The 25,837-nt window shown below is 39.1% G+C and overlaps 1 protein-coding gene across 1 annotated transcript in view; it reads left to right on the top strand.

Moving 5' to 3' along the window:
• The first annotated feature begins 1,294 nt into the window (after positions 1-1,294).
• Positions 1,295-25,837, top strand: part of LRP2 (LDL receptor related protein 2) — a 174,828-nt gene continuing 150,285 nt past the window's right edge. Inside the window, exons 1-3 of the mRNA XM_049712547.1 lie at positions 1,295-1,442; positions 14,963-15,070; positions 17,408-17,530. Coding sequence (XP_049568504.1) covers positions 1,295-1,442; positions 14,963-15,070; positions 17,408-17,530 — 379 coding nt within the window. The remainder of the gene's footprint in view (positions 1,443-14,962; positions 15,071-17,407; positions 17,531-25,837) is intronic.

Genomic DNA, 25,837 nt, shown 5'->3' with positions numbered 1-25,837 from the left:
GCTTTTGCCTCTTTGTAACTTTACCGACCAAGCTTAGTGAGCTGTTGAGTGCTCTTAGTAAACAGAGTGACCATGGTCCTTCTCAGGGAAGAGCTGGCTTCACTTAGTTTCTGGCAGGAGGTGGGCTGGCTGTGTGGGCTTGCAGGAGGACAGCCAAAGTTGTTGTGTGTTTGCTGTCTTTACCGGAGTCACCTGACAGTTGTTATTCTGTCCCCTTGAGAGCGCATAGATAAATGGTCTTCCAGAGCCTCAACATGCTGTTGGATTGAATTGAGTTTGGAGCCTTTGCTCTGTGAGGTGGAGACTGTTTAGGAGGGTGGTGAGATCTCTCTGTTTCATTACGAGGGAAGCCTGATGCTGGGGTCATGGCAATGATGGGATATTTTATTCCTCCTTTTGGAAGGGTTGGGTGTCTAGGTTCACGTAAATCCATTCTTATTCAACCAGAGAGAAGGTAATAACTGAAGGTGATAATCAAGTTTTCCTTCGAATGTATTGCAAGGCATAATCACAAATGATTTTAGTCAAAGAATGTGTGCATTTGTAGCATTTTTCTATTACGTAAGAGAACGTTTAGAAACTAGGATAATGAATATCTTAGCATTTTAAGGAAGAATTTGAAATTTCATTGTTTTGAACCTACGCCCTGGAGAATTTATGAGCTTTCTAAATGAAGAGCTTTTTAGCTTAGCTTCAGTTGATTAAAATCCTGGATTTCTTTATGTCCTCAGTTCTGTGCCATATGTTGAGGCGAGCGCTGAGGTCAATGGGAATACTTTTATGACTATCAAAAGGTCACCGTGTCCAAGTTTAACGTGCAGTATAATGATTTAAAGTCCGCTCTGGGAAAGCCTCTGTATTTATCATCGAATTTTGTGTGTGTGTGTTGAAATTATACACTTACGGTATTCCACATGAAGACTCCAGAGGCTCACCTGAGATCGAGTGATTTAAAATAGACGAAGAATAAAAATGCTTGTTGTAGGAAAATAGGAAAATGCATAAAGGAGAAAATAGGAAACCAGTGGCAAGCTTGGTGTTGGCCCTAGCTTGACCTGTGTGTCCTAGGATAAATCTTGATTTTCAGTCTTGCCCTTGACCTCAGACTGGGCCAGTGGCTACTTTGTTCATGGACAGGCAGCCACCTTCCATCCTTCCTCTAAATGCTGAGCCTCCCACAGGAAAGGTGGCTTAGGCTTTGGGAGTTTTCTCTCATTTAATTATTAAGGGAACAAACAGGTCTTATCTGGTGAAGACATTGGTCCCCAAATATTTTCCTTCCTAGGCTGTTAGAATGTTTGAGATGGATGAGAAGTGGGTGTGCCCAGGAGGGAACCACCCTTCACGGAGGGACTGCTGTACTTCAGGCTTTATGCTAGTGGTTTACAGGGACCTCTTTAATCCTCACCAGAACCTGGTTTTGCAGGTCAGAAACTTTGCCGGTAAGGAAACTGTGTATCAGAGTTTAAATCCCAGTTCACCAAGCCAAGTCAGTTAAGCAACAAATACTGACTGAAGATTTAATGTTGAATAAAACAAACAGTTCCTGCCCTCATGGAACTTTTTGAATGATATGGAGACAGTAGTCAGTGCCACCCATGTGTCCTGGTTCTTAGTGTAGTATTTTCTCCATCACTATCTTCTTATTTCAGCACTTATTGAGAAATCTGAATTTCTTACTGGACTGGATTTAAATTGTCTTTGTTATAATACCTAAGAACCTATATTCTGAATATCAGTTCATTCATTCATTGTCTAAGTCAGCACTGTATAATTCTAGATGCCCAATTTCCAGACTTAAAACTCTGTTCTTGACCAAATCCCTAATATCAGTTTATTTTCTTGTAATTACTTTTTCAAAAAGTGTAATGCAGACAAGATTCCAATGGTTTTAATTTGTTTGTGTCAGTTAATAGAGATTTTATTGTATATACTTCCTAGTATAGTTTATTACTGAAACCATTACATTTTTCCAGCATTAGAATTCTAAGATTCTATTTTAATGCATGGTTAACAGTTTCTATTTATTGTGACAATAAGTTCTTACTGTCACTACTTATTGATACTTAAAATACAGATTAGGTGAAATCTTAGGAAATATATGCTACCTTTTTTCTTCCTGCTTCTGATAGTCATGGCAGATAAACTGTAATTTTATTTAAGCTGCTCTTAATATTGGGGGAATTATAAATTCACCATATATAGTCAGAAACCCAAACACCATTTCATTACACATTGGGTATCAGTGGGTGACAATATAATATTGTTGATTCTGTGTCAACAAGCTATTGAGTTTCACATTATAACATGAAGTGATGACATTTATAGAGCCTGGAAGTCATTTGGAGACCCGTAAATGTTGTTTAAGCCCAGGCATAACAAACCGGGGCCAAAGAACCCCTGGTTTAACAGATAACCTGCTGGTGAGGCATGTCCTGAAGTTCTTTTTGCTCAATTGCTAAAATCAGTATAGTAGAGGAGACACAGGAAATTTCGTGTCATTTTACCATGAAAATCTTTGTAAATGTAATAAATCCTATTTTATAGACTCTCAAGTTAACAAAATCAGCTTTACCTTTGACTCTATAGGGAAACTAAAGTCGTGCTTATGTTAGCAAATTGCTTACAATAAAAATTACAAATTTTGATTTGTGGAATCAGATATTCTCCAGTAGCTTTCTTTTTCTCCCTCCTATTTTTTGTGGGGGAAGGTATAGAGTACTCTCTACTACAGAGTAATGCTGAATATAAATGTTTTGTATAATATGGGTGGGGCGGGGGGAGGGGAAGTCCCATTCTTTATTGAAATAGCAGAGAATGACCTGGACGTATAAATAGGTTCCTAAGGATTTGGAGTTGACTTCTTAAGAGTCTTTCTGGACTCTCATGAGGGTCAGTATGGAAGATAATTGTTCAGTTGGTAATTAGATTGGAAGAAACAGTGGCTCTAAACAGCAGGATCTATTAAAAAAGTACACAAGTCATCATGATCTCATGACTTTATCACCTTTTGGAAATCAACTTCACCCCTATATTACAATGCATCATATATCGTTTAGTTATTGAGGGTCATCTGGGTACTAGGACGTTCTGTGCTAGGCACTGGGATTACAGAGGTATTTATTCCTGCTTTTAGGAGCTCACACTTTAGAATAATGCTCTGTTATTGGTAGAATCATAATAAATTCTTGCCACCTTACTATCACTCTTCTTTTGGTGTCTTAATCTCATTTACTTTTTCTGTTCTTTATTTTTCATATATCAGGTCATGGTGGAAGAATTTTGAGCTCCTGCTTATAAGATCCTTTCTGAGATAGAACACCACTAGCAGAGAAAAAAGTACAAAAACACTGTAAAACAACAAAACCAGTTTTTTTAAAAAAAGTTAATGACACAATACATATGTACTAAAAATGTTGACTTCAGTTTACCAGATGATTGGTTATCAGTAGTTATTGCCCAGGAACAGGCTTTTAAACTTATTGGTGGAAATATTTTCACATTGTTGCTGCACAGTATTTCTTAAGAGTTTAGGAAAATTTGTTGTTGGCAGAAGCCATACATGGCCATAACTAAATCATCAAGGCTGAGTCATGCATGTGTGCTCACCTCAACTGGTCTCCTAACAAATTGATAAAAGTCAGTGTGTAAACACTGTGATAAGCCACCATAAGTCCTGCCATGATCAACATTTCTGGTCAGAGTTGTCATCAGACTTGCTTATGGATGCGTAAGTATTTGTTGTTTCAGAGTAAATTTCATACACATATAGGAAATTATATATATTATATATAAAAATATACCTGATCTCTACTTTCTGAAAATATACACATTTAGAATGAGAGCTTATTTAGTTGCTAGCTGAGATTTGTGACTCATAAACCCACTTACCAATTACAAACTCTTCCAGCCTGGATTTGGGCCATAGCTAGATAAGAATGAGTTCCCATTTTGTATCAAATTGTGGTTAGGGTGCAGGATGCAAGGTCTCATTAAATTTAGTGTTTGGATGCTAATTGTTGACCTTGATATCTCTCCTTTCCTCCCCCTCTCTCTTCCTCTTTCCTCTTTTCTCTTTCTTCCTCTATTTCTGCCTCTTCTCCCTTTTCATGTCTTGAGAGCCTATTGGTGTAACTATTGTGAATGGTCAAGAACTAAATAACAGGGCTTCCCAGGTGGTGCAGTGGTTAAGAATCTGCCTGCCAATGCAGTGGGCACGGGTTGGATCCCTGGCCCTGGAAGATCCCACATGCCGCGGAGCAACTAAGCCCGTGCGCCACAACTACTGAGCCTGCGCTCTAGAGCCTGTGAGCCACAGCTACTGAGCCCGTGCGCCACAACTACTGAAGCCGGCTCACCTAGAGCCTGTGCTCTGCAACAAGAGAAGTCACCACAGTGAGAAGTCCGTGCACCACAACGAAGAGTAGCCCCCACTCGCCACAACTAGAGAAAGCCCACACACAGCAACGAAGAACCAACAAAGCCAGAAATAAATAAATTAATTAATTAAAAAAAAAAAGAATGAAATAACATAGAGTAAGGGATAAAGAATACAGCAAAGTGTTTGTTAAATGAAAACAAGGAAAAATTGTACAGCACAAGGAAATATAGCCATTATTTTGTAATAACTTTAAATGGAGTATAATCTATAAAAATATTGAATCACTGTGTTGTACACCTGAAACTAATACAATATTGTCAATCAACTGCACTTCAATAAAGTCAATAATAAAAGTTAAAGAAAAACTAAAACAAGATCAGAACAAAAAGGTGTTTGTATGATTCAATCCAGAAGATCCGTTTAGTAGTTACAAATGATTTGCCCTGTGACTATAGAGAATCATCCCCAAATCCACCAGTTGGGAGTCAATTTCTTCTGCTTCTGCTGCTATTGTCATAACTTCTGGTATCAAGCCATTGTTCACTTGATAACCTGGTGATCTAATTTGCTTGTTAAGGTGACCAAAACAGCAGTGATGCTTGCAGCTTTAACACACCTGTGTTGATGTGACGTATGGTTCAACACTTGGGACTAATTAATCAGAAAAACCCTGGTTTGGTGCTATTTATAAACTCTGTATTAGGATTGAGAGTGGGTCTATCACACCCTATGTAATAAGCCTTAAGCAGGAAAGCTGATCTGGAGATCTGTGTAGTCACTTATTTCTCACATGTGTGTGATTTTCCTTTTTAGCTTTTGATTCTGTTCAACCATCTTCCAATAATTTATCCTGCAAATCAGTAAGCTGTATAGGAATACTCTGGGCGGTTGGGGTTGGAAATCAGCTCTTAAATGAGGGGATTTATAGTTTTTGTACAAGTCATGTTAAAACATTGTGTTGAAGGGTGTTGTACTCTTTTCTCATGGAGTTTGAGTCATTGGGTTCTTATTAACCAGAGCAGGCAGACTATCTTAAACTTTCTTCTCTTTGGATAGTGGTCTTTTCAGCATCCTATAAATGTAGCTCTTTGGCCATCAGATAACCAGTTAGTTCCTTGCGGGGGAGTGGGGACAAAGGTCTTGGACTTAGTTTTTTCCCATGTGGAGGAGGAGTCCACCTATAGGAACCTCAGTGATTCAGCTGATAGAGAAAACACTGCATGGATTATATGAGGAAATACAGGAAAGACTAATACAAACACAGTTTCAGTGTTTGGTAATGGCTGGCAGAAAGTTTTCGTTGCTGAGTGTTCTTGGTCAAAACTTAGAGATTCTTTCAAATGTTTTAGGCACTTAGATGATTGTCAATTCATATCTTTATTTTTTTGTGAGCGTATGTGGCAGGGGTGGAGAGAGGACATTTGAAAAAAGTTTTTTCTTTTGTTCTGATAATTACACAGACGGGAAAACATTGCACCATGGGCAGGTGTGTTTATGACTGTTTTTCATAGCAATGACCTTTTCCATTAGTGAAGAACTGCTTGAGGACTTCAGATTTGGGGCTTGTTTTTTTGTGTGACTCCCCCCACCCTTGAATGGGTAAGCCTGGGGATGCCCCGTGGAGCTCTCCAGGGTGAAGCAGGCCTCCCTGGAACTGAGATGCTTTACCACACTCCCAGGGGAGTTCATTTCAAGGTGCTAGTACTAGCAGCTGTGGCATGATATTGCCCAATCTCAGGCCCTCTCATTGATGGGTGGGAGGGAGTGCGATTGCCGCTTAAGAAATTTTATTATCTTTAGGAGGGAAGAATTTTTTTATTTACAGGGGGTTTCGTAGATGATCTCTTTCATGTGGGTTAAGACATTTTGAGTTCTGAATGTCCATGCTGCTTAGAGGTTCTAAGTTGTTCTCAACTGGGGGTGGTACCACCACTCTCAAGGGGTGTTTGGACATGTATGTCACAGGGACGGGGGATGGGCACTACTGGCATTCCACATGTCAGGGGCCAGGGACGCTAGACATCCTGCTTTGCCCACGGCAGTTGAATAATTATCCCATCCTACATGCCTATCACATCCTGTCAGGAACCCCTGAGAAGCGTGGTTTTATTTATAATGCACTTCAGTGCTGATGAACCATCGGGTTGTAGGTCGAGGAGGTGCTCGGTGAAAAAGAAGTGATGTGGAAGAGATGGGGAAAGGGGAGAAAGGCAGGTAGCTAGTGTTTAAACAAAATGCGTGAGGAATAGCTGAGTTAGGAAAGGTGGAAATGTAGCTTCCCGCTTCTCAGAATTGAGAGGCTTCTCTGATAGTGCATCATATTATGCTGCCGGCTTTGGATCATTGAAAAGGCACTTTAAGAATTATTAAGCAAATATTTCAGCAGTCTTTGAGATCCTCTGTCTCTCGAGGTCTGGCTGAATTCCTCATGCTGGATGCTCAGACACATGCATTCAACTTGGAGAGAACAGGACACTAGGAGGCCTTGGGTGGCACCTGTGGAAACTGTTGGCCATTTGCCATGCATTGGAGCTGCTTTGGATCGGGCCTGGGGCAACTGGAGGGGCTGCAGGGTGAGCCCCATCCCTGCCAGAGCCTCTTGGTGAACCACCCACCGGCCTGTTCACTGAGCTCATGCTCTGGGCAGGGTTCTGAGGAGCCCAAGCCCTTCTCATGGCCAAAGTCTATATCCTCATTCAGATTTGCATCTACCCAGAGCGACTTTTAGTTTTAATATAGTTACTGGCACTAGAGATTTCTAAGCTTTCTCACTCTCAACCCATTTGATCATGTCACTCTGTTCTTGGCATTCAAGGCCCTTTCTTCCCCATCTCCCCAGCTTGGTTGTCCCCCACTTTAGAAGAGCTTCCCTGCACTTGGGCCATGGAGGCCTGCTTATTCCCCTCTCACCCATGCTGGGCCTCCCTCAAGTTGTTTGGGCCCTTGCACAAAGCACGGTCCCTCCTTCACGCCCCCCCACCCCCAGCCAAGTCCTGCTCTTTCACACAGGCCCAAGGCAGTCTTATTCTCCTTCATGAAGCCTCTCTCATTGCATCATCTTGTGGTATTCATTTTTTTCTCCCTGAGACAATCGGTTCTTATTACCTCTGCTGCTTATTTGGAACGAAATCATCTACTGTCATATGGCACAACTTTGGAGTCATACTACCTAGGTGTGAATCCCTGCTTCCCCACCTACCAGTTGTGAGATTTGGTCAAGCCTCAGTTTTCTCATCTATGAAATGGGGCTATTAGTACCATCTCATAGGATTGTTGTGAGGATAAGTGAGATAATCTATGGGAAACACTTAAAATACTGCTGGCACTTAATAAATTCTGGGTGATTGAAAGCTGTCATTTGTTTTGTGGGATGGGGGTTGAGGAATAGAGCACAGGCTCTGAAATCACACAGGCCCTGGGTCTGAATCAAACTTTGACATTTTCTGCATCTGTGGGAATTTGATTAATGCCCTTGAGATTCAAGTTCCCCTTCTATTAAATAAATATAAATCTCACTTCACATATTTCTAAGAGGATCCAATAGATATGTATAGGGACTTCCCTGGTGGTGCAGTGGTTAAGAATCCACCTGCCAATGCAGGGGACATGGGTTCGAGCCCTGGTCTGGGAAGATCCCACATATCGCAGAGCGACTAAGCCTGTGCTCCACAACTACTGAGCCTGTGCTCTCGAGCCCGTGCGCCACAACTACTGAGCCCGCGTGCCACAACTACTGAAGCCCATGCGCCTAGAGCCCGTGCTCCGCAACAAGAGAAGCCACCGCAATGAGAAGCCCGCGCACCGCAATGAAGAGTAGCCCCAGTTCTCCACAACTAGAGAGAGCCCACGCACAGCAACAAAGACCCAAAACAGACAAAAATAAATAAAATTAAATCTCTAAAAAAAAAAAGGATGTGTATAAAGCTTTTTATATTGTCCAACACATAGTAGATGCTCAACAAACAGCAGCTGTTGTTGTTACATGGCTATTTAATTTATAATGCATAAATAACTTTTGTCCCCAATAAATTTGTAAGTTCTATTAAAACAAAGGATCATATCTTATTCTTTGTTTCTTCCACAAACCTTGAACAAAGTTTTGCACACAGTGGGTATGATATTTTTCGTGTGTGGCTTTATTGAATCTGACATCATATTCTTTTGGTCCTTCTTAAAAAAAAATTTCATTTAAGTGATGTATGTACATGATCACACATCAGCTGGCTTGTGGGTTTCCCTCAAAGTCTTTGACTTCTTGAAATGTCCTCTCAATATCAATATTGTTTTCCTCTATCAAAACATCAGGGCTCTGAAACAATAATTTGGAAAAAGCAGTCAACTCAGTTGTTTGTAAACTGGATTGAAAAAAAAAAGAATAATTCTGGCCACCTATTTGGTGAACTGTTCTGAAAACCAGGCAGCTAAAATGTTGTACAGAAAGAGTAGTAGCCTGGTTTGCTGTACCCGTCTTGTTTCAGTTCCATCAGTTGAGTTGGTGGCTATTCCACCGGTTGACATTAGGCAGGGCAGGGTCTCCAGACAGTTTGTTACCCTTGGCAGTCATGGCTGCAGTGTCAAGTTTGGAAATTAGCAAGTGCCTTTAAATCTTCAAAAGGGGACTGGCCTTGTTGGTGTGGACAAGGTGTGAGAATTGTAGTAAACCATCACCCAGCTTATAAACATCACAAGTATGTCTGTCAATACCAAGGGAATAAAAACAAAGTACCGAAAAAGTGAAGTAAAAATTATGGGTGAATTAAGGAATGTATTTCTTTGAGTTCAGTGGAGGTAAGACTATTAAAGTGCCACGCAGTGTTACGTGTTTTTAAAAAGAGCACATGTGCCTCCTCAGGTAGACCAAAAGTGTCTGGAAAGACCAGCACATGTTAGAGGATCTAGCCGGAAAGTAGGATTTGCCACAGAAATTACCTTACTCTGTTAACTTTGAACAATGTTCCATTGACTACGACTTGCCTTTTTCTTCTAATAAGAGAATTCATGAGAGGAAAAAGAAACTCTTATAAGGAAAGGGCAAAAGAATGAAACATTAGGGGGCCTCCCTGGTGGTGCGGCGGTTAAGAATCCGCCTGCCAATGCAGGGGACACGGGTATGAGCCCTGGTCCGGGAAGATCCCACATGCTGCTGAGCAGCTAAGCCTATATGCCACAACTACTGAGCCTGCACCACAGAGCCTGCATGCCACAACTACTGAAGCCTGCGTGCCTAGAGCCTGTGCTCCGCAACTGGAGAAGCTACTGCAATAGGCCCACACACCGCAATGAAGAGTAGCCCCCAGCGCAGCAACGAAGAGCCAGTGCAGCCAAAAATAAAACAAAATAAATAAGTTTAAAAAAATTCAAAAAAGAATGAAACATTAGTATGACTCAATGTTTTTCTCTTTTTAAAACGTTTAGATATTCCTCCTATTTCAAATTATACCAGGTTTCATTTTTCTTTCTATAGATTTAAGATAGTAAACTCCAATTAAAAGACTCATTGTTTGCCTTGATGGTTTTATGAATCTCTGATATGTAATTTTACAAAGAGAAATCTTCATTACCTGGTGAATGCGTGTTTACTGTCCCACATGTGCCTAGCACTGTGCCAGAGTTTGTAAAGGATACAGACGTGGTGCTCTCCATTCCGCGCTGTGCCCCTTCTGGAAAAACAAACTTCTTCCCTCCTCTAGGCATTATCTGTTACTCCAGTATCTTATCTTAACACATTCTTAGTCCAACACTTAAACCAGGAAGCTTGGGCTATGGCTATTTATGAAGAAAGGATTACTCTTGTTTTTCTCCAGCTTGGGGCTCTATAACGTTGAAAACCAAGTTTATCCCTATGTCTATTGTAATTTTTCTTGAAGAGATTGAAACTTTTTTTGATTTCCCTGCATTGCTTTTTTTTCTTTTCTTTTTTTTCCAGCATTGCTCTTTCTAAAAAAATTTATTTTATTGAAATGTAGTTGATTTACAATGTTGTGTTAATTTCTACTGCACAGCAAAGTGATTCAGTTATACATATATATATACATTCTTTTTCATATTCTTTTCCATTATGTTTATCACAGAATATTTCATATAGTTCCCTGTGCTATGCAGTGAGAACTTGTTTTCCATTCTCTGTATAATAGCTTGCATCTGCTAACCCCAAACTCCCAATACATCCCTCCCCCACACCCCTCCCTCCTTGCATTGCTTTTGATTGTTGCAAATTTTCCTTTGTTTTTATGTGCAATGTTTGTTGCTAAGTAGACTACTCTTCTGCAATTGTATTGTATGAGCATATGGTGTGGTGTGGATTCCACACCAGTCCAGTTAATGAATCCAGTGAATGTTGATAGCAACTTTGGAAAATAATCAAATTTTTACATTCATTTTTTTGGTGGAATTTTTTTTTTTTTTTCTGGTTTGAAGAGAACATAGAGCACTGGTAGTACAGCACAGATGCTGGACCAGAATTGTCAGATTCAGATCTTGCTTTGCACATGTTTGCTATTTGATCTTGGGTAAGTTACTGAATTGCTCTGTGTCTCAGTTTCTTTATTTGTAAAATATGCATAATAATGACGTCTATCTTGTAGGGTTGTTATGAAGGTTAAATGACAAAGTTTACAAAAAGTTTACAAAGTACTTAGAATGGTGCATACCATTTAAGTACCACACAAATAGTTTTTTCATCTTTGCACCATCTATTTTGATTTTTGGGAAAGGCAGGGCCAGCCTGGGAAAGTAGGGTGTCCCTTTGGTTCTAATGGTTCCTTGTCAATGACTGCCTGGTTCTTAACAATAGGTTTTTATTTCAGTGTGGATTATGATGTTTTCCTCTTTGGTTTTTATTAGAGGGAGACTGTTTTAAAGTTATAAAAGATTGTTTGCAAAATTACCTCTTGGTTAAAAATGGATTGGTTGAATATGGATGTCTAGACACCATTTGTTGAAAGAAGTGTTAAATTTTGCTCTATTTAGATTTTTTTCTTTCATAAACTATGTTTAGCTCCAAAGTATGAAATTCCCCCACTCCCATCTTCTTTGGACTTCAGATTATTAAACAATGAAGTATAGATAATATGTAGTAACCTTTGGAGGGGTTATGAGTAAAGGCTACTTATTTAAAAAAAAACTCTCAGGACTTCCCTGGTGGCGCAGTGGTTGAGAGTCCGCCTGCCGATTCAGGGGACACGGGTTCATGCCCTGGTCCGGGAAGATCCCACATGCCGCGGAGCGGCTGGGCCTGTGAGCCATGGCTGCTGAGCCTGCGCGTCCGGAGCCTGTGCAAAAAAAACTCTCAGAAAATAAAGTGCATACAAACCAATTGAAATCAGGGGCAGCTGAAATTGTTATCAAACTTGATCTAGACCTTTTCACTAACAGTGTGTGTTTTTTTAAATTTATTTTTGCCTGTTTCGGAACTTTATTATTATTTTTGTTTGATTTCTATTTTATTATTGTTAAAAAATGTATTTTATATTGGGGAATAGTTGATTTACAATGTTGTGTTAGGTGTACAGCAAAGTGATTGTGTTTTATATCTACATATATCTTTTCTTTTTCAGATGCTTTTCCCATATAGGTTATTACAAATTATGGAATAGAGTTCCCTGTGCTATACTAGCAGTTTGTTTTTCAACAACACATATTTCCTTTGTAATAGAATGGATGACAGTCTTCTGACACTAGTGGAGCCTTTGGTTGATTACTAAGATGCCACCCAGCAAATGATAGAGTATCCATTTGTTCTTCTGCAGAGATGTTTCCAAACAATAGTCATTTGGGAGTTATAACAGGCATGGAAGTTAATATTGAAAAGATGAACTTGACAAATGAATTACCATGGATCTGTTGATAAGTTGAGTAAATTGGGCTTGATATATTACTTTAGATAACTGAGTATTTGGGAGGTCAAATGTGAAAAATACTAACTAGAAAGAGTTACATAATTGTAAAACTTCCCCTATCAGTTTAAATTTTTTTTTTAATGTGTGATTTTTTTTTCCCTATAATGCCAGCTGCTGGGCTTAGCATTGGGAATTTTTTTTTTAATAAATTCATTTATTTATTTTTGGCTGCATTGGGTCTTTGTTGCCGCGAACAGCGGCTACTCTTCGTTGCGGTGAGCGGGCTTCTCATTGTGGTGGCTTCTCTTGTGGAGCGCGGGCTCTAGGCGCGCGGGCTTCAATAGTTGTGGCACATGGGCTCAGTAGTTGTGACTTGTGGGCTCTAGAGCTCAGGCTTAGTAGTTGTGGCGCACGGGCTTAGTTGCTCTGCGGCATGTGGGATCTTCCCGGACCGGGGCACGAACCCGCGTCCCCTGCATTGTCAGGTGGATTCTTAACCACTGAGCCACCAGGGAAGCCCTAATGTGTGATTTTTAAATAATTGACTTTGAAGTGCTTAAAAAATGACTTTCGGGTATCTATTTTGTGTTCTTTTCATGATGTGCTTAACTTCATATTTTAGCAAAAACAAACTCAAAATTTGACTTGTAATAAAAATTGCTTAAGAAATGAAAAAAGAAAAAAAAAATAAACAAAAATGTTGCTTAAGAAATAACACTAATTATACATATATTTAAAAACAGGCAGTATATTATTCTGAGAATTTGCTTCAGTTTCTAAGTGTATGATTTTTCCAGCAAGAGGAAACTCTTTGTAAGTAGACTGACCTTTAGATTGTTATAATTTTTCAACCAGAAATTATTAGATACTAAGGGAAACAAATGTACTGAATTTACAAATGTATTATGTTGGATTTCTAACAATAGACCTAATTGATAAAAGTGATTTAATATATGTTGTGGTAATAGCTAAACCTCCAAAGCCTCTAATCTCTCATGGAAATATTGCTTTGTAGAACAAAATCCAATGAGAAGTTCTGGGATTCCAGAGTGAATTTGTACATTCCTTAGGGGCATTTTTGCAAGGGAGGTTGTTGTGTTTTAAAGGTAGTTGATAAGAGACCTGCACCACCAACCCCAGACCTGCACCACCAACCACCATCATGCATTAGTCTATAGAAGGTATTTGGGTGTACGTATTCCTGTACCACTCGGTACCACCATTTAGCCAAGGAAAGTTTCTGACCATTTGCAGCATACATTATAAATCAGTATGTCACTACCAGACAATCAGATTTGAACATTCCATGAACAAAGTAACCTATATCCCCTAGGAATAGATCACTTAACTGTGTTTATGTCATGCTCATGATAGGCCTGCATTTACACAAGACAGGATAGCACATTGTTTATTTATTTTAGGAGTAGGTAATTGATCTGTAAATTCTCTTAATTTCAGTTTAATTAGTCAAACACTGAAATGGGTAATTTAGCATGATTGCTTAAATACATGAGGAAAGTATAATTATTCTTTCAACCCCCCTGAATTATTCCTCTACCACCATGGGTTTGTGAAAGAATAATTTTGAGTCTTCTCCACGTTGGGCTGGTGTTGGCTGCTCTCTTAAAAATAAAATTCATACTTGGCACATAATGTATGGGGAGGTTGCTGGTCAGATATTTGGGGAAACTCAGAGGATCGCTAACTGCCAAATTAGTCCCCTGGGGAGAACTAGGAAAACTGCAGGATATACTCGTTGAATTAAATGTACTTGTTTAAGTTATATTCACTTTCTGGTATCACTAGGGGATATCACTGCCCCTTGGAAGTGTGGCTAGTTTGATGCCAAGTTTGTGCACTCTGATTGGCTGCCGAGATTTTTGTTTGTTTGTTTTTTGGCTTTTGTTTGTTGGCAGAGAAGAGCCGTACCTGGCATCTTACAAATAAGTTACAAGCAAAAAGCCATAATATTGGTCTTGTGTCTAAGAATGAAGAACCATAAATTGCTGTATATGATTTAGTAATAAAAAGGCACTTAAAAGGACTGTAGGGTGGGAAACTGAAAAAAGCACAGTCCCACAAATGAAAAGTTACTCATGATGGTATCAGAGATAACCACCCTTAACTTTCTGGCCTTTTCTGTGCTTTTTTTCTGCTATATATGACTCTGTTACAGGTAAAATTTGGCATCCTTGTCTTTGTTATAACGTGTAATGAAATATTACAAATATTTCTCCAAATCATTTAGAAGTTCTTCATAACTATTTTAATGAGTTCCTAATATGATATATATAGATATAAGAATTTATTCATTTTCATATTATTGGACATTTACAAGGTTTGCAATTTCCTTTATTATAAATTATGCTATGATGAAAACCTCTACACATAAATCTTTAATTCTCTGCTTAGTTCCTTAAGGGGAAAAAAAATTACCTAGAGGTAAAAGTATTAAGTTAAAGAATAAGCACTTTTAAAAAGCAGGATACCTTTTGTCAAACTGCTTTCCAGATTGGTTACCTCAAGGTGCACTCTAGTCAGCTGTGTGTGAAAATGACTTTCCTGCAGACCCTGACACAGAATATAATCATAAAAATGTTTTCCTAATTGTATAAATAATTTACATTCTTTGATTACTAATTAGTTGAATAATTTTTTGTTTTCATCAAAAATTTGTATTTTTTTTGAAATATCTGTGTGCGTAACTTTTTAAACTGGCTTTCTCTTGCTTGTGGGATTACAGAATGTCACAGTGATGAGTTTCAGTGCCAACCTGGGGTTTGTATCATTGCGTCCTGGCGGTGTGATGGGACCAGAGACTGCGCGAATGGCTCGGATGAAATTGGCTGCCGTAAGTGAAGAGCGGTGGGGCTAAGCTCTGTTCTGAGTAGCAGAAGTGCTTCATGGTCATTTCAGCTGTAACAAAGAGAAAGAGTTGTGCCTTTAGTAGTAGATTGGACTGAGCTCCAATCTTTTGAGATGGAGAACTGGTGGCATTAAGAATTCAGTCCCTTTTGATCACGAGGTTCAATTCACATCAGTTTCTATCTTACTCTTATCCCATGACCTTGGTATGGAACCAACTTTCTGAGCTGTTTTCTGAAGCCTATAAACGATTATTTCAGATTATTCAGTCTGCAAATTTTGTGCACTAACAAGAATAAAAAAATAATGTTGTCTGTACTGCTGTCATTTGTAATTCAAGGAAGAGTCTGTTTTTATAAAAAGGATGTAGTAGAACTTGTGTGCATTACTATCAAGAGGTCACAGAAGGGGCTAGTGTGGTTTATGTTTTTTAAATAATAGTTAAAAACATGATAATATTATAAACCCCCAATTTAACTCTTTAATTTAGAAGAATTATAAAATCACTTTCACATATTTCTTCATTTACTTCTCTCAACAATACTCTGAGGTAGGTTTCAGATGAGGAAACTGAGGCATAGAGAAGCTAAATTATTTATTAAAGGCTTCCCAGTTGGTGCACTAATCCCAACCCTTATGTCCATTGCTCTCCCACCTTGCCATAGGTGATCTATCACACTACTGCAATTTCATTCATTCTGACAGGTGAACAGGCAAGGGTTATCATCCAAAAACCAAGAAAGCAGGTGAAAATTTGTTTTGAATCGTTGGCCATCCTGTGGCACAACAGGACAAACTTTGGTGTATTGTTTGGATGACGATGCTTTTGAAAATGGGAGAAGTGTGGGGATTAGGTCCTATAAGGCGCTTCTCAAACTTTCATGCAGAAATGGATCACCTGGGGAGGTTGTTAAAGTGTAGGGCTTAGTTCCATATGTTTGAGGTGGGACCTGAGATTCTGCATTTCTGCAAGCTCCCAGGTAATGCTGATGCTGCTAGTCTGGAAACCACACTTTGAGTAAGGGAGTAGTTCTATTTGTAGAGATATGATCAAGTGCTATCTATTTGCCTCCTCTGGGCTTACTGAGTTCATTTTAGGTTAAACACTAGGAGCAGAAAGTCAGCAACAGTGTGTTCTGAGATAAAGGAATAATTGAGCAGTCATACCAACAATTTATCAATGTCCCATAACGATGATGATAAAAACATACCAATGACAATCACTCGCAACTTATTTACATGGTACTTTCACATATGTTACTCTACTTATTTTTTTTTAACATCTTTATTGGAGTATAATTGCTTTACAATGGTGTGTTAGTTTCTGCTGTACAACAAAGTGAATCAGCTATACATATACATATATCACCATATCCCCTCCCTCTTGCGTCTCCCTCCCTCCCACCCTCCCTATCCCATCCCTCTAGGTGGTCACAAAGCACCGAGCTGATCTCCCCGTGCCATGCAACTGCTTCCCACTAGCTATCTATTTTACATTTGGTAGTGTATATATGTCCATGCCACTCTCTCACTTCGTCCCAGCTTACCCTTCCCCCTTCCCGTGTCCTCAAGTCCATTCTCTACATCTGCATCTTTATTCCTGTCCTGCCCCTAGATTCATCAGAACCATTTTTTTTTTTTTTTAGATTCCATATATATGTGTTAGCATATGGTATTTGATTTTCTCTTTCTGACTTACTTCACTCTGTATGACAGACTCTAGGTCCATCCACCTCACTACAAATAACTCAATTTCGTTTCATTTTATGGCTGAGTAATATTCCATTCTACTTATTTTTTATAGCACACCGTGAGAAAAATATAGTCCCCATTTTATGATGCATACATTGCGATTCAGAGAACCTGCTGAAGATTGTAAAGCAAGTAAATTGTGGAAATAATAAATTATTTGATTTTGGGTCTTGTTTTCCAAATCTCCTGGATTTTACAATTTATCATGATGTTTTACTATTAGTTATTACAAAACACTTCAAATAATTTAATAATTATAAACTCATTGTTGATTTTATTGAAATTAAAAATTTAATATTTTTTTGGTCATAACTTCGTATGAATGTGTGTTTGGGCTGTTTGTTTTATTCTCTGTATTTTGTATTGCTTTGGATCAGCATTTTGTTGTGATGCCATTGCTGAGATTACTTGACAGTGAACACTGGTTAAACTCCACAGGCTCTAAGGTTTTTTATATTTGCTATCAAATATATTGAGCAGGAGTTGACATACTTCTTTTGAAACGAGCATCGTTTGTTGGTATAATAGGGTGGATGTTAGACATAATGAGTTTTTTTCCGGTTTATTTTAGCTCACCCTACTTGCCGTTCCAACCAGTTCCTGTGTCAGAGTGAGGAGCTATGCATCCCTGTCCACTGGGTGTGTGACGAGGAAGAAGATTGTATCGATGGCTCAGATGAACGGCGGCATTGCCGTAAGTGCTTGTAGAGGAATCTTGTTTTGGCCCTTTGGACACCTTAAATTCCAACCTGTTACAAATACAAAACACAATGGAATGAATCTTTATAAATGCAGAGTTGGGCCTTGAAGGACAAGGGAACCTGTGCCAGCCATCTCACTCAGGGGTTGGATGATACTGAAAGTGTGAATGTGCTGAAGAATTATCAATATAGCCAGTGATTTGGACATGGGATAGATTCCCAGTATTTAACTCAGGTTATGTTATGCTTAAGAAAGAAACAAAACACCTATTGGTATCTGTATGTGGAGGTCTTCATTTGTCTGGTTGGCAGTTGGATGGGTCCACATGCTCCTGGAGCACACTGTGCAGGCAAAACCTTCCACCCCTTCTGCCCCACTATTAAACTCTCTTCTTTCTGACTGAGTGGAAGTGGAGGTCTGTTGGAGGCACTTCAGTGACAGCTGCTAGAGCCATCGTAGGATGAGCTGGAACCAGAAAGCAAATAGTAGCAAGGAAGAGGACGTTGGCGACCGCTGATTCCTGGACATCGAGGGGGTTCAGGGCAGTAACCTGGAAGAGACACTTCCATTCTGATTTCTTTGGGATGGAACTGGAAAAGAGTGTTTTATTGGGCTTAAACAATTTTGGACAAGAGCATAATCTTGGGTGAACGTAAGATGGCAACATGTGAGAAAGATGTCTGTCATCTGTAGCATTCCTTTCTCTTAAGGATATTTGTATAATTTAAAATTATTCTTGTATCAATGGGGATGTTTTTGGCTGCAAAGAGTGAAAAACACAACTCAAAAAAGTTAAGCAAAAAGGGAATTTATTATCTCACCCAAGAAGCCTAAATGTAGCATTGTTCCAGAATTGATTGGAAGATAATGGAAAATCTCAATTCCTTGGATCAGTGACATCATCCAGTTTTCTTCCACTATTCTGCCCTGCCCTGCCATCTTTTTAGCCTATTGGCTTTTCATGATTGCATGAAAGCCGCAGAAGTCCTGACTTTTACATTCTCATAATTCAAATTTCAATATCTAGAAGAGAAAACATCAACATCTTTTCCCTGTGTTTTTACAAGACAAAAGCAAAAAAAAACAACAAAAAACCCCCAAACTAAAACCTTTTAGCGAGTCTAAGTTGGACTGAGATGGAAATTGGAGAGAAGATACAAGACTGTAATGAACCACCTTAGGCTCTTGACCTCAGTTGTCCTCTGGAAAAGTCCAGCTCTGATCACTGTGTAGCATTCACCTTTAAACTTCCCCACATTCTGTTTCATTAAATGCACAGCCCACAAATCATGGACATCTATCATCACTGTGTGTTGGTTTTGAGATAGCCAAGATCCTGTCGGCATTTTCACATGGACATTGTCCACAGAGATCAAAGAAGAAACAGATATTTTTGATGGCTACGTCATGTGGGAACTTGTTTGTTAGGTGACTAGCAGTGGAGATGCTGTGGGCTTCAATAGGTTCTGGATGTATTTATAAAAAATTAGAATTAAGTCCAGGAATTTTGAGTCCAGCAATGGGAGTATGAACTCTCTTCAGTCGAGCCACTAGAAGCCTTCTTTTGAGGAAGATAATGGAAATTCTCAATACTTATGAGTTTGACTTTGGTGTAAAGGTAAAATGTAGACCGTATAATTAAACAATCTGTTAGGGCTTGTCAGTGCTGGTCATGAGGTCTGCCAGCAACAAAGAGATGGTGATCCTTGGGACAGAGTGGTTCAGGGGAAACCAGCAAACTATGTAGGGCTGTGGAGGGTGGTGGTGGTGACAAATGGCAGTCTTGAGGAGGGCACAGACAGGAGCTAGTCAAGGCCAGATAGGAGCACGGCATATCTACATCAGGTCCAGTTACGTGCATCCGAATCTGAGGTGGAGTGGCAAAAAGGGAGGGAGGTGGGGGACACTAGTTCAGAAGGACTGAAGGGAGGAAGGAAAAGTACCAGGCATAGTAAGGAGCAGGGAGAAATCCTTGTTCTTAGGAAATCTGTTCTGGGCTCTGATATTTCTGGCTGGCCTCTCAAAGGTCCTAGAGGAAAAGGGTGACCTAGTAGGTACTCAGTGCTAGGTTGTGAAGCTCTGGAGGGCAGTGACTATGCTTTATTCAGCTTGTATCCCTAAGGCTTGGTATTCTGTCTAGCAGATAGTAGGTTCTTGATAAGTGGACACTGAATGAATGAATGGTGGGTTATTTATCTTTTGGCTAGATGTGCCATTTGGTTCCATTTTCCCTTGCTCCCCACACGGAGTAGGAAGAAAGCTGAGCTGTAGATTGTGATGCAGTGTGTGGTGGATGACCCCTTGATAATAATACTACATAGAGGGGATGGGAACTACCAAGGACAACTGCTTGGGGAGACTGGAAATAACTTTACAGCAGTAATTTATGAGCAATGTTCCATACTATTTTAAATGAATATGGATTTTATAAGGTAACTCTTGCATTTTAAGTTTTACATTATTTTTTTATTAGATCATCTTTTCCCCAAATGCTTCTCTCTTATGTGGACAATTAAAAAGTCCCATCATAATTCCTGCCTCAGGGCTTCCCTGGTGGCACAGTGGTTAAGAATCTGCCTGCCGATGCAGGGGACACGGGTTCGAGCCCTGGTTTGGGAAGATCCCACATGCTGCGGAGCAACTAAGCCCGTGCGCCACAACTCGTGAGCCTGCGCTCTAGAGCCCACGAACCACAAACACTTAAGCCCTTGCGCAACAACTACTGAAGCCTGTGTGCGTAGAGCCCATGCTCTGCAGCAAGAGAAGCCACCACAATGAGAAACCCACGCACCACAACGAAGAGTAGCCCCCCTCGCCGCAACTAGAGAAAGCCCACGTGCAGCAACGAAGACCCAATGCAGCCAAAAATAAATAAAAATAAATAAATTTAAAAAAGATTCCTGCCTCAGACTCACAGAATAGAATTCACATGATGCTTGGAATATTGATTCATTTGATTTTGTCTGTTTTATCCAGAGGCAAATTTGATAAACTGCTGGTGCTCTGCTCTCACCTACCCTAATCAACTTAGGATAAAATCAAGCTAGCTTAAATTTATGTTTATGAAATTGACAGGTATTCAATGTGGAAAGCTTATATAGTAGAGAAAACTCTAAAGAAAAAAAAATCACCCACATTCCTAATACTCAGAAATAACCACTGTTTACTCTTTGGCATGTTTCCTTCTTGTTTAAACAAGGATTTCAGTGAGGGGGACCTTACTGATCCTTGATTAATACCTATACCTGCAAAATTCTTATTTCATTCATCCTTTTTACTGTATAGGTTTTCAAGCTATATTGTATTCTCAACACATGTTGATAATATAATTATCTACACTCACAACCTTGAATGTTGATATGATTCTGGGCATTTTGATAGTATCCTGATAATAACACTTCTGCTTTCACATTGTAAGATGTCTACCTTAGAGTAGCTGGGTTAATGTTACTGTCATATTTGTTAGTTGGTCTGTGTTTTTCAGTAATTACAAAGTAATATTTTTTTCCTTTCACAGCTGGGAGAACATGCTCAAGCCATCAGTTTACGTGTGACAACGGTGAATGTATCCCAGCAGAATTCAGATGTGACCATTCCACAGACTGCTTGGATGGAACTGATGAGAAAAACTGCCGTGAGTCCCTTACAGTCTTTGCACTGTATTTGGTTTCACCTTTGTCCCTTTGGCATTTTAATCAATTTGTTGATGGACAGAAATGCCTACAATATGCCTCTTGTTATTGAAATCTCTTGGCGGATTCTTTTGTGGATTAGAGGTGATGTTCTGATAGGAGTCTATTTTTAGCGAGACATTCTGAGTCTGTCCTGCCTTAGCACATCAAGTTTCTGTATGTCTTGAAGTAAGAAACTTTTAACTTTAACACAGAATCACAAGAAGTCAATGAGTACAAAATCCAGTTTGGTCAATTTTAACTTTTAGTACGTTACCATGGTAAGCTTCTAGGTCAAATGTCTCAGTTTTTCTGCTCTTACGGACTCAGTGTTTTCCAGAATACCCTTGGAAACGTGTTACATTTTGAAAATGGCTATCTGTGTAATGGAAGAATACTGTATCAATTTGTAACTGATCACCACAAGATAAAGCATACAATCACAGTATTCTATGTATAATGTTTAAATATGACCATAAGCAAAATAAGAAAGTGCAATCACGTCTTACAAACGAGTAAAGAGTAATCTGCCTCTCTTGAGGTTTATATAGAATTGTTAGAATACAAGAATATACTAATTATGCTGCTGTGTCCGTCCTCTGGTCCATCTAACTCTGTCTTTAGTCTCAGACATACACATTTTCTCTCAAAAGCGCTTATAGGTCTATCATTTATGAATTTACCCAGAGCTTCTTTGAGTTTTTATATATCTTTCCCTGGCATTCTTTCTGGCATACTGCATTTCAGACTTCAAGGGATTATTTTAATATTCTAGTATTCTAATAATCGGTGGATAGATTTTGTGTACCTTAGAAACCTTGATCATAAACTTCTTGGTTATTATGTTTCCAACTAAAGATTTAGGTTTTAGTGTCTTCTCATGGGACAACTCTTTTATTGTTTGATCATTTTGATAGGATTTTAGTTCTCTGGACTGTTTCTGAATCCCTTCCTTTGGTATATTGTATGCTTAATGAAAGAGCCATCTTGCTACACTTCCCGATATGGCTCTATGCCGAGGGTGGGAGCTAACATAAACTGGTTATGAGCAAATTGTTCCTATTTACTGTGGTGTTCAAATTGTGCTCTTAATGGAAGAAATACTCGTATGTGTGTCCAGATTCATGCTGCAGCCTCACTGTCATCACACAGTACATTAAAACAAAACAAAAAACTTCTCCAATGCTTTCTTCCCTTGTATGTTATTTTCCTTTGAGAGGAGTCTGTGCTATTTGCCTTTGTGTTTCCATTTTCTAGCAGAATTTCTGATATAGTTCTGTTGTAATTTCTAACTTACATGTTTTCTTTTGAAAGAGATTGTGTGGCCTCTAGGTTGGGTCTTCTTTAACTTTGGAAAAGTTACGGAGAATTTAGACTTGGTACCGGCAGTTTTAGAGATGGTAGTGTGTGTCTGGAGGTCACAGATAGCAAGTCCAGAGTCAAGGACTCCCCTTTGAGTACTTTGTAAAGCAAACAATAAATTCTTTATTGTGGCAAGTGAAGAAAATATTTTTGATTAATAATAGAGACAAATCATACATTATATTTTGTAGTATTGTATAAACTTCAAAGTGTTATGTAAATTCCAGTGGTTATTGTTATTAGACCCCTCAGTGAGGACATTAGGGCCAGTATTATAATACTGTCTTACGAATAAGGTAACTGAACCAGCAAAGGATGGAGTGGCTTGTTCAGGGTTAAATGGTGTGTGGCAGAGCTAGAGCTCAGCTCGTCCTCTGGTCCAAGTCTGATGATTACTGTTCATGAAGGACTTTATTTACAGAAGGAGGAAGTCCTACCTTGTGCAAGAACAGAACCAGAGGCCTGTGCCACCAGCCAACAGTCTGTGTCTTTATCCCTTATTTACAAGTGGATAAAAATGAGTGCTTTATTGCAAATGCAATGGTACTGCAGGAAATGCTATTTTAGGGAAAATAAAAGGCAGCCAAAACAGACTGTTTGGATTTATTCCATGTGAACACCCCGCAGCCAAGTCTCAAGTCACCAATACAGCTGCCTCATGACTTTGCCGACGGACCTTCTGGAAAAAAGCTGGCAGGGTACAAGCATTCAAGCAGCTCTTATAGAAAGGAATGAAGGAAAGGAAGTGAGCTTTGTAAAATATCTGGGCAGGAATCCTTAATCAAGATTTTGTTCATTTTTTTAAGTACATGCAAGTAATTGTTGAACCAGAGTTAAACCTCATTGTTTCTGGAATCATACAAGTCATGAATCCTTCAGGGTTCATGGCCCTAAAGTGAATCTCACACATGTAAGGAGGTTTTACAATGAGGTATTTTTTCCTATTTCTCTCTACCTCATTTATTTATTGCTATGTGTTCTGTAAGGAAGAGTGTAAAAAAAAAAAAAAGCAAATCAGAGGAAATTAAAAAAGAATCCTCATACTTCCTTGTTAGTGCTTTGATCTCCTGGCCACAGCCAGATTTGTACAGGAAGGAAATGAATGACCTGGATCAAAGTCTTTAAAAAGTGCCAGTACTGGGGGGAGGATTTGCCTCATTTTATTTTCCGTCTTTGTTTGGAGCTCTTGTGGGAAATGGAAAAGGGGAGTGTCACTCCCAGGGCATCCATCACTATCATATTCAATTTTTTTTTTTTTAATTGGAGTATAGTTGCTTTACAATGGTGTGTTAGTTTCTGCTGTACAGCAAAGTGAATCAGCCATACGTATACATATATCCCCTCCCTCCTGGATTTCCTTCCCACCTAGGTCACCACAGAGCACCGAGTAGAATTCCTTGTGCTATACAGTAGGTTCTCACTAGTTATCTGTTTTATACATAGTAGTGTATATATATCAATTGCAATCTCCCAATTCATCCCACCTTCCCTCTCCCCGCTTGGTGTCCATACGTTTGTCCTCTACATCTGTGTCTCTATTTCTGCTTTGCAAATCGTTTCATCTGTACCATTTTTCTAGATTCCACATATACGCATTAATCAGTACTACAAAGTAGGTGTGAGGACCATCTCCACTTTACAGAGATCAAGAGGTAAGGGTAGACGAACCAGGATATTAACCTAGGTCTAAACCCTATGCCCATGCTCTTGGAATACTTTACTTTTGTATAAGAAGTTTACAGAGCATTTTTGCCTATAGGTTACTTAGCTATTTTATTATTAAAATGATTGTTTAAAGCTTTTTATTATGGAAGGTTTTAAACATAATCAAAAGCAGAGTGATTACATCAACTCATAGCTAATTTTGTCTTACCTATATCTCTTCTCTCCATTATTCTGAAGCAGTTCTCAGATATATAAGTTTGTCTTTAAATAATTCAGTATATATATTGCTAAAATATAAGGACTGAAACATTACAGTGTCATGATCACACCTAAAAGTTAATAACTGTTCTTTAAAGTAATCAGATATCCATTCAGTTTTAAAAATTCTTCAATTGGCTTATTATTTTTTTACAGTGTCATTTAAATAAAAATCCAAAGAAAATCTATATGTTGGAGTTAGCAAGTGACTTGTTCTGGAGTTTCCCATAGTCTGGGTTTTGCTCATTGCACCCACCCTCTGATGTCCTTTAACATGTTCTTCTGTCCCCTGTATTTCCTAGAAATTGGTAGTGAGATCTAGAGTAAGGTTTTTCCATCTCGGAAGTAATGACATTTGGGTCCAAATCATTCTTTATTGTGGGGAGCTGTCCTGTGCATTGTAGAATAGCTATCAGTATCCTTGGCCTCTATCCACTAGAAGCCAGCAGCACCTCCCAATTGTGATGGCCAAAAGTGTCTCTAGACAGTGTCAAATGTCCTCTGGGAGCAGAATTCCCCTCCCCTGCTCCAGTTGAAAATAGCACTAGTCTAGAGGCTTGAACACATGCAAGGTTGTGTGTGTGTGTGTGTGTGTGTGTGTGTGTGTGTGTGTATAAGGGCAACAACACTTTGTATATAAAGGTATGTATTTCCATCAGGAGGCACCTAATGTCTAACTGCCCCTCTGTGATATTAGCAGCCATTGATAATCATGCTAAGATCCATTTAGTCCTAGAGGTACTTAGCTATTTTAAATGTCACTTCAGATATATAGCAACTGTTTAATTAGTTGTTTTAAATTACAGTGTTCCCACATAATGGAGGATTAAGTGAGGCTTAGACAGAAAACCTTTTTGTGAGACATGACACTTTGTTCTATTGTTTTTGGAGTCATGATGAATAGGAAAATTACTTTTGGACAAACTTAGAATCAGTTTATGAATATGGCTTTAATTTGTCTATTTCTCAGAAATAAGATTGTCTATAGGAATGGGTCTTCTAAGCACTAGAAACCACTTAAATATAGTGGAGGATGTTGGAAAACTGCCAAGAAGGACTTATTTCTTTTCCCCAAATATTTGAAAGGATCAGGAAGCTTGACTCTGTAGTTCATAGTCCCGCCTGTCAGATCAGACCCCTAGGATATAGTTCTTACTCTTTCAAGCTTCTAAGATCAAGGTCTTGAGCTCCAAGACAGAGCACCTTGTGTCCATTCCAAGCACTCCTTTTACATAACAATGAATGGTGTGTAAGGGTCCACTCAGGGAAGCAGGGAGAAGGGAGGGCAAAGAATGGGTGAGATGGCAAGAATGGCAAGGGTATTAAGGTCCCAATAAAAAGAT

This window comes from Orcinus orca, chromosome 7 (assembly GCF_937001465.1).
Source record: "Orcinus orca chromosome 7, mOrcOrc1.1, whole genome shotgun sequence".
Classification (NCBI taxonomy): domain Eukaryota; kingdom Metazoa; phylum Chordata; class Mammalia; order Artiodactyla; family Delphinidae; genus Orcinus; species Orcinus orca.
Note: the sequence above shows the minus strand (reverse complement) of the source record. Positions and strands in the feature narration are given on the sequence as shown.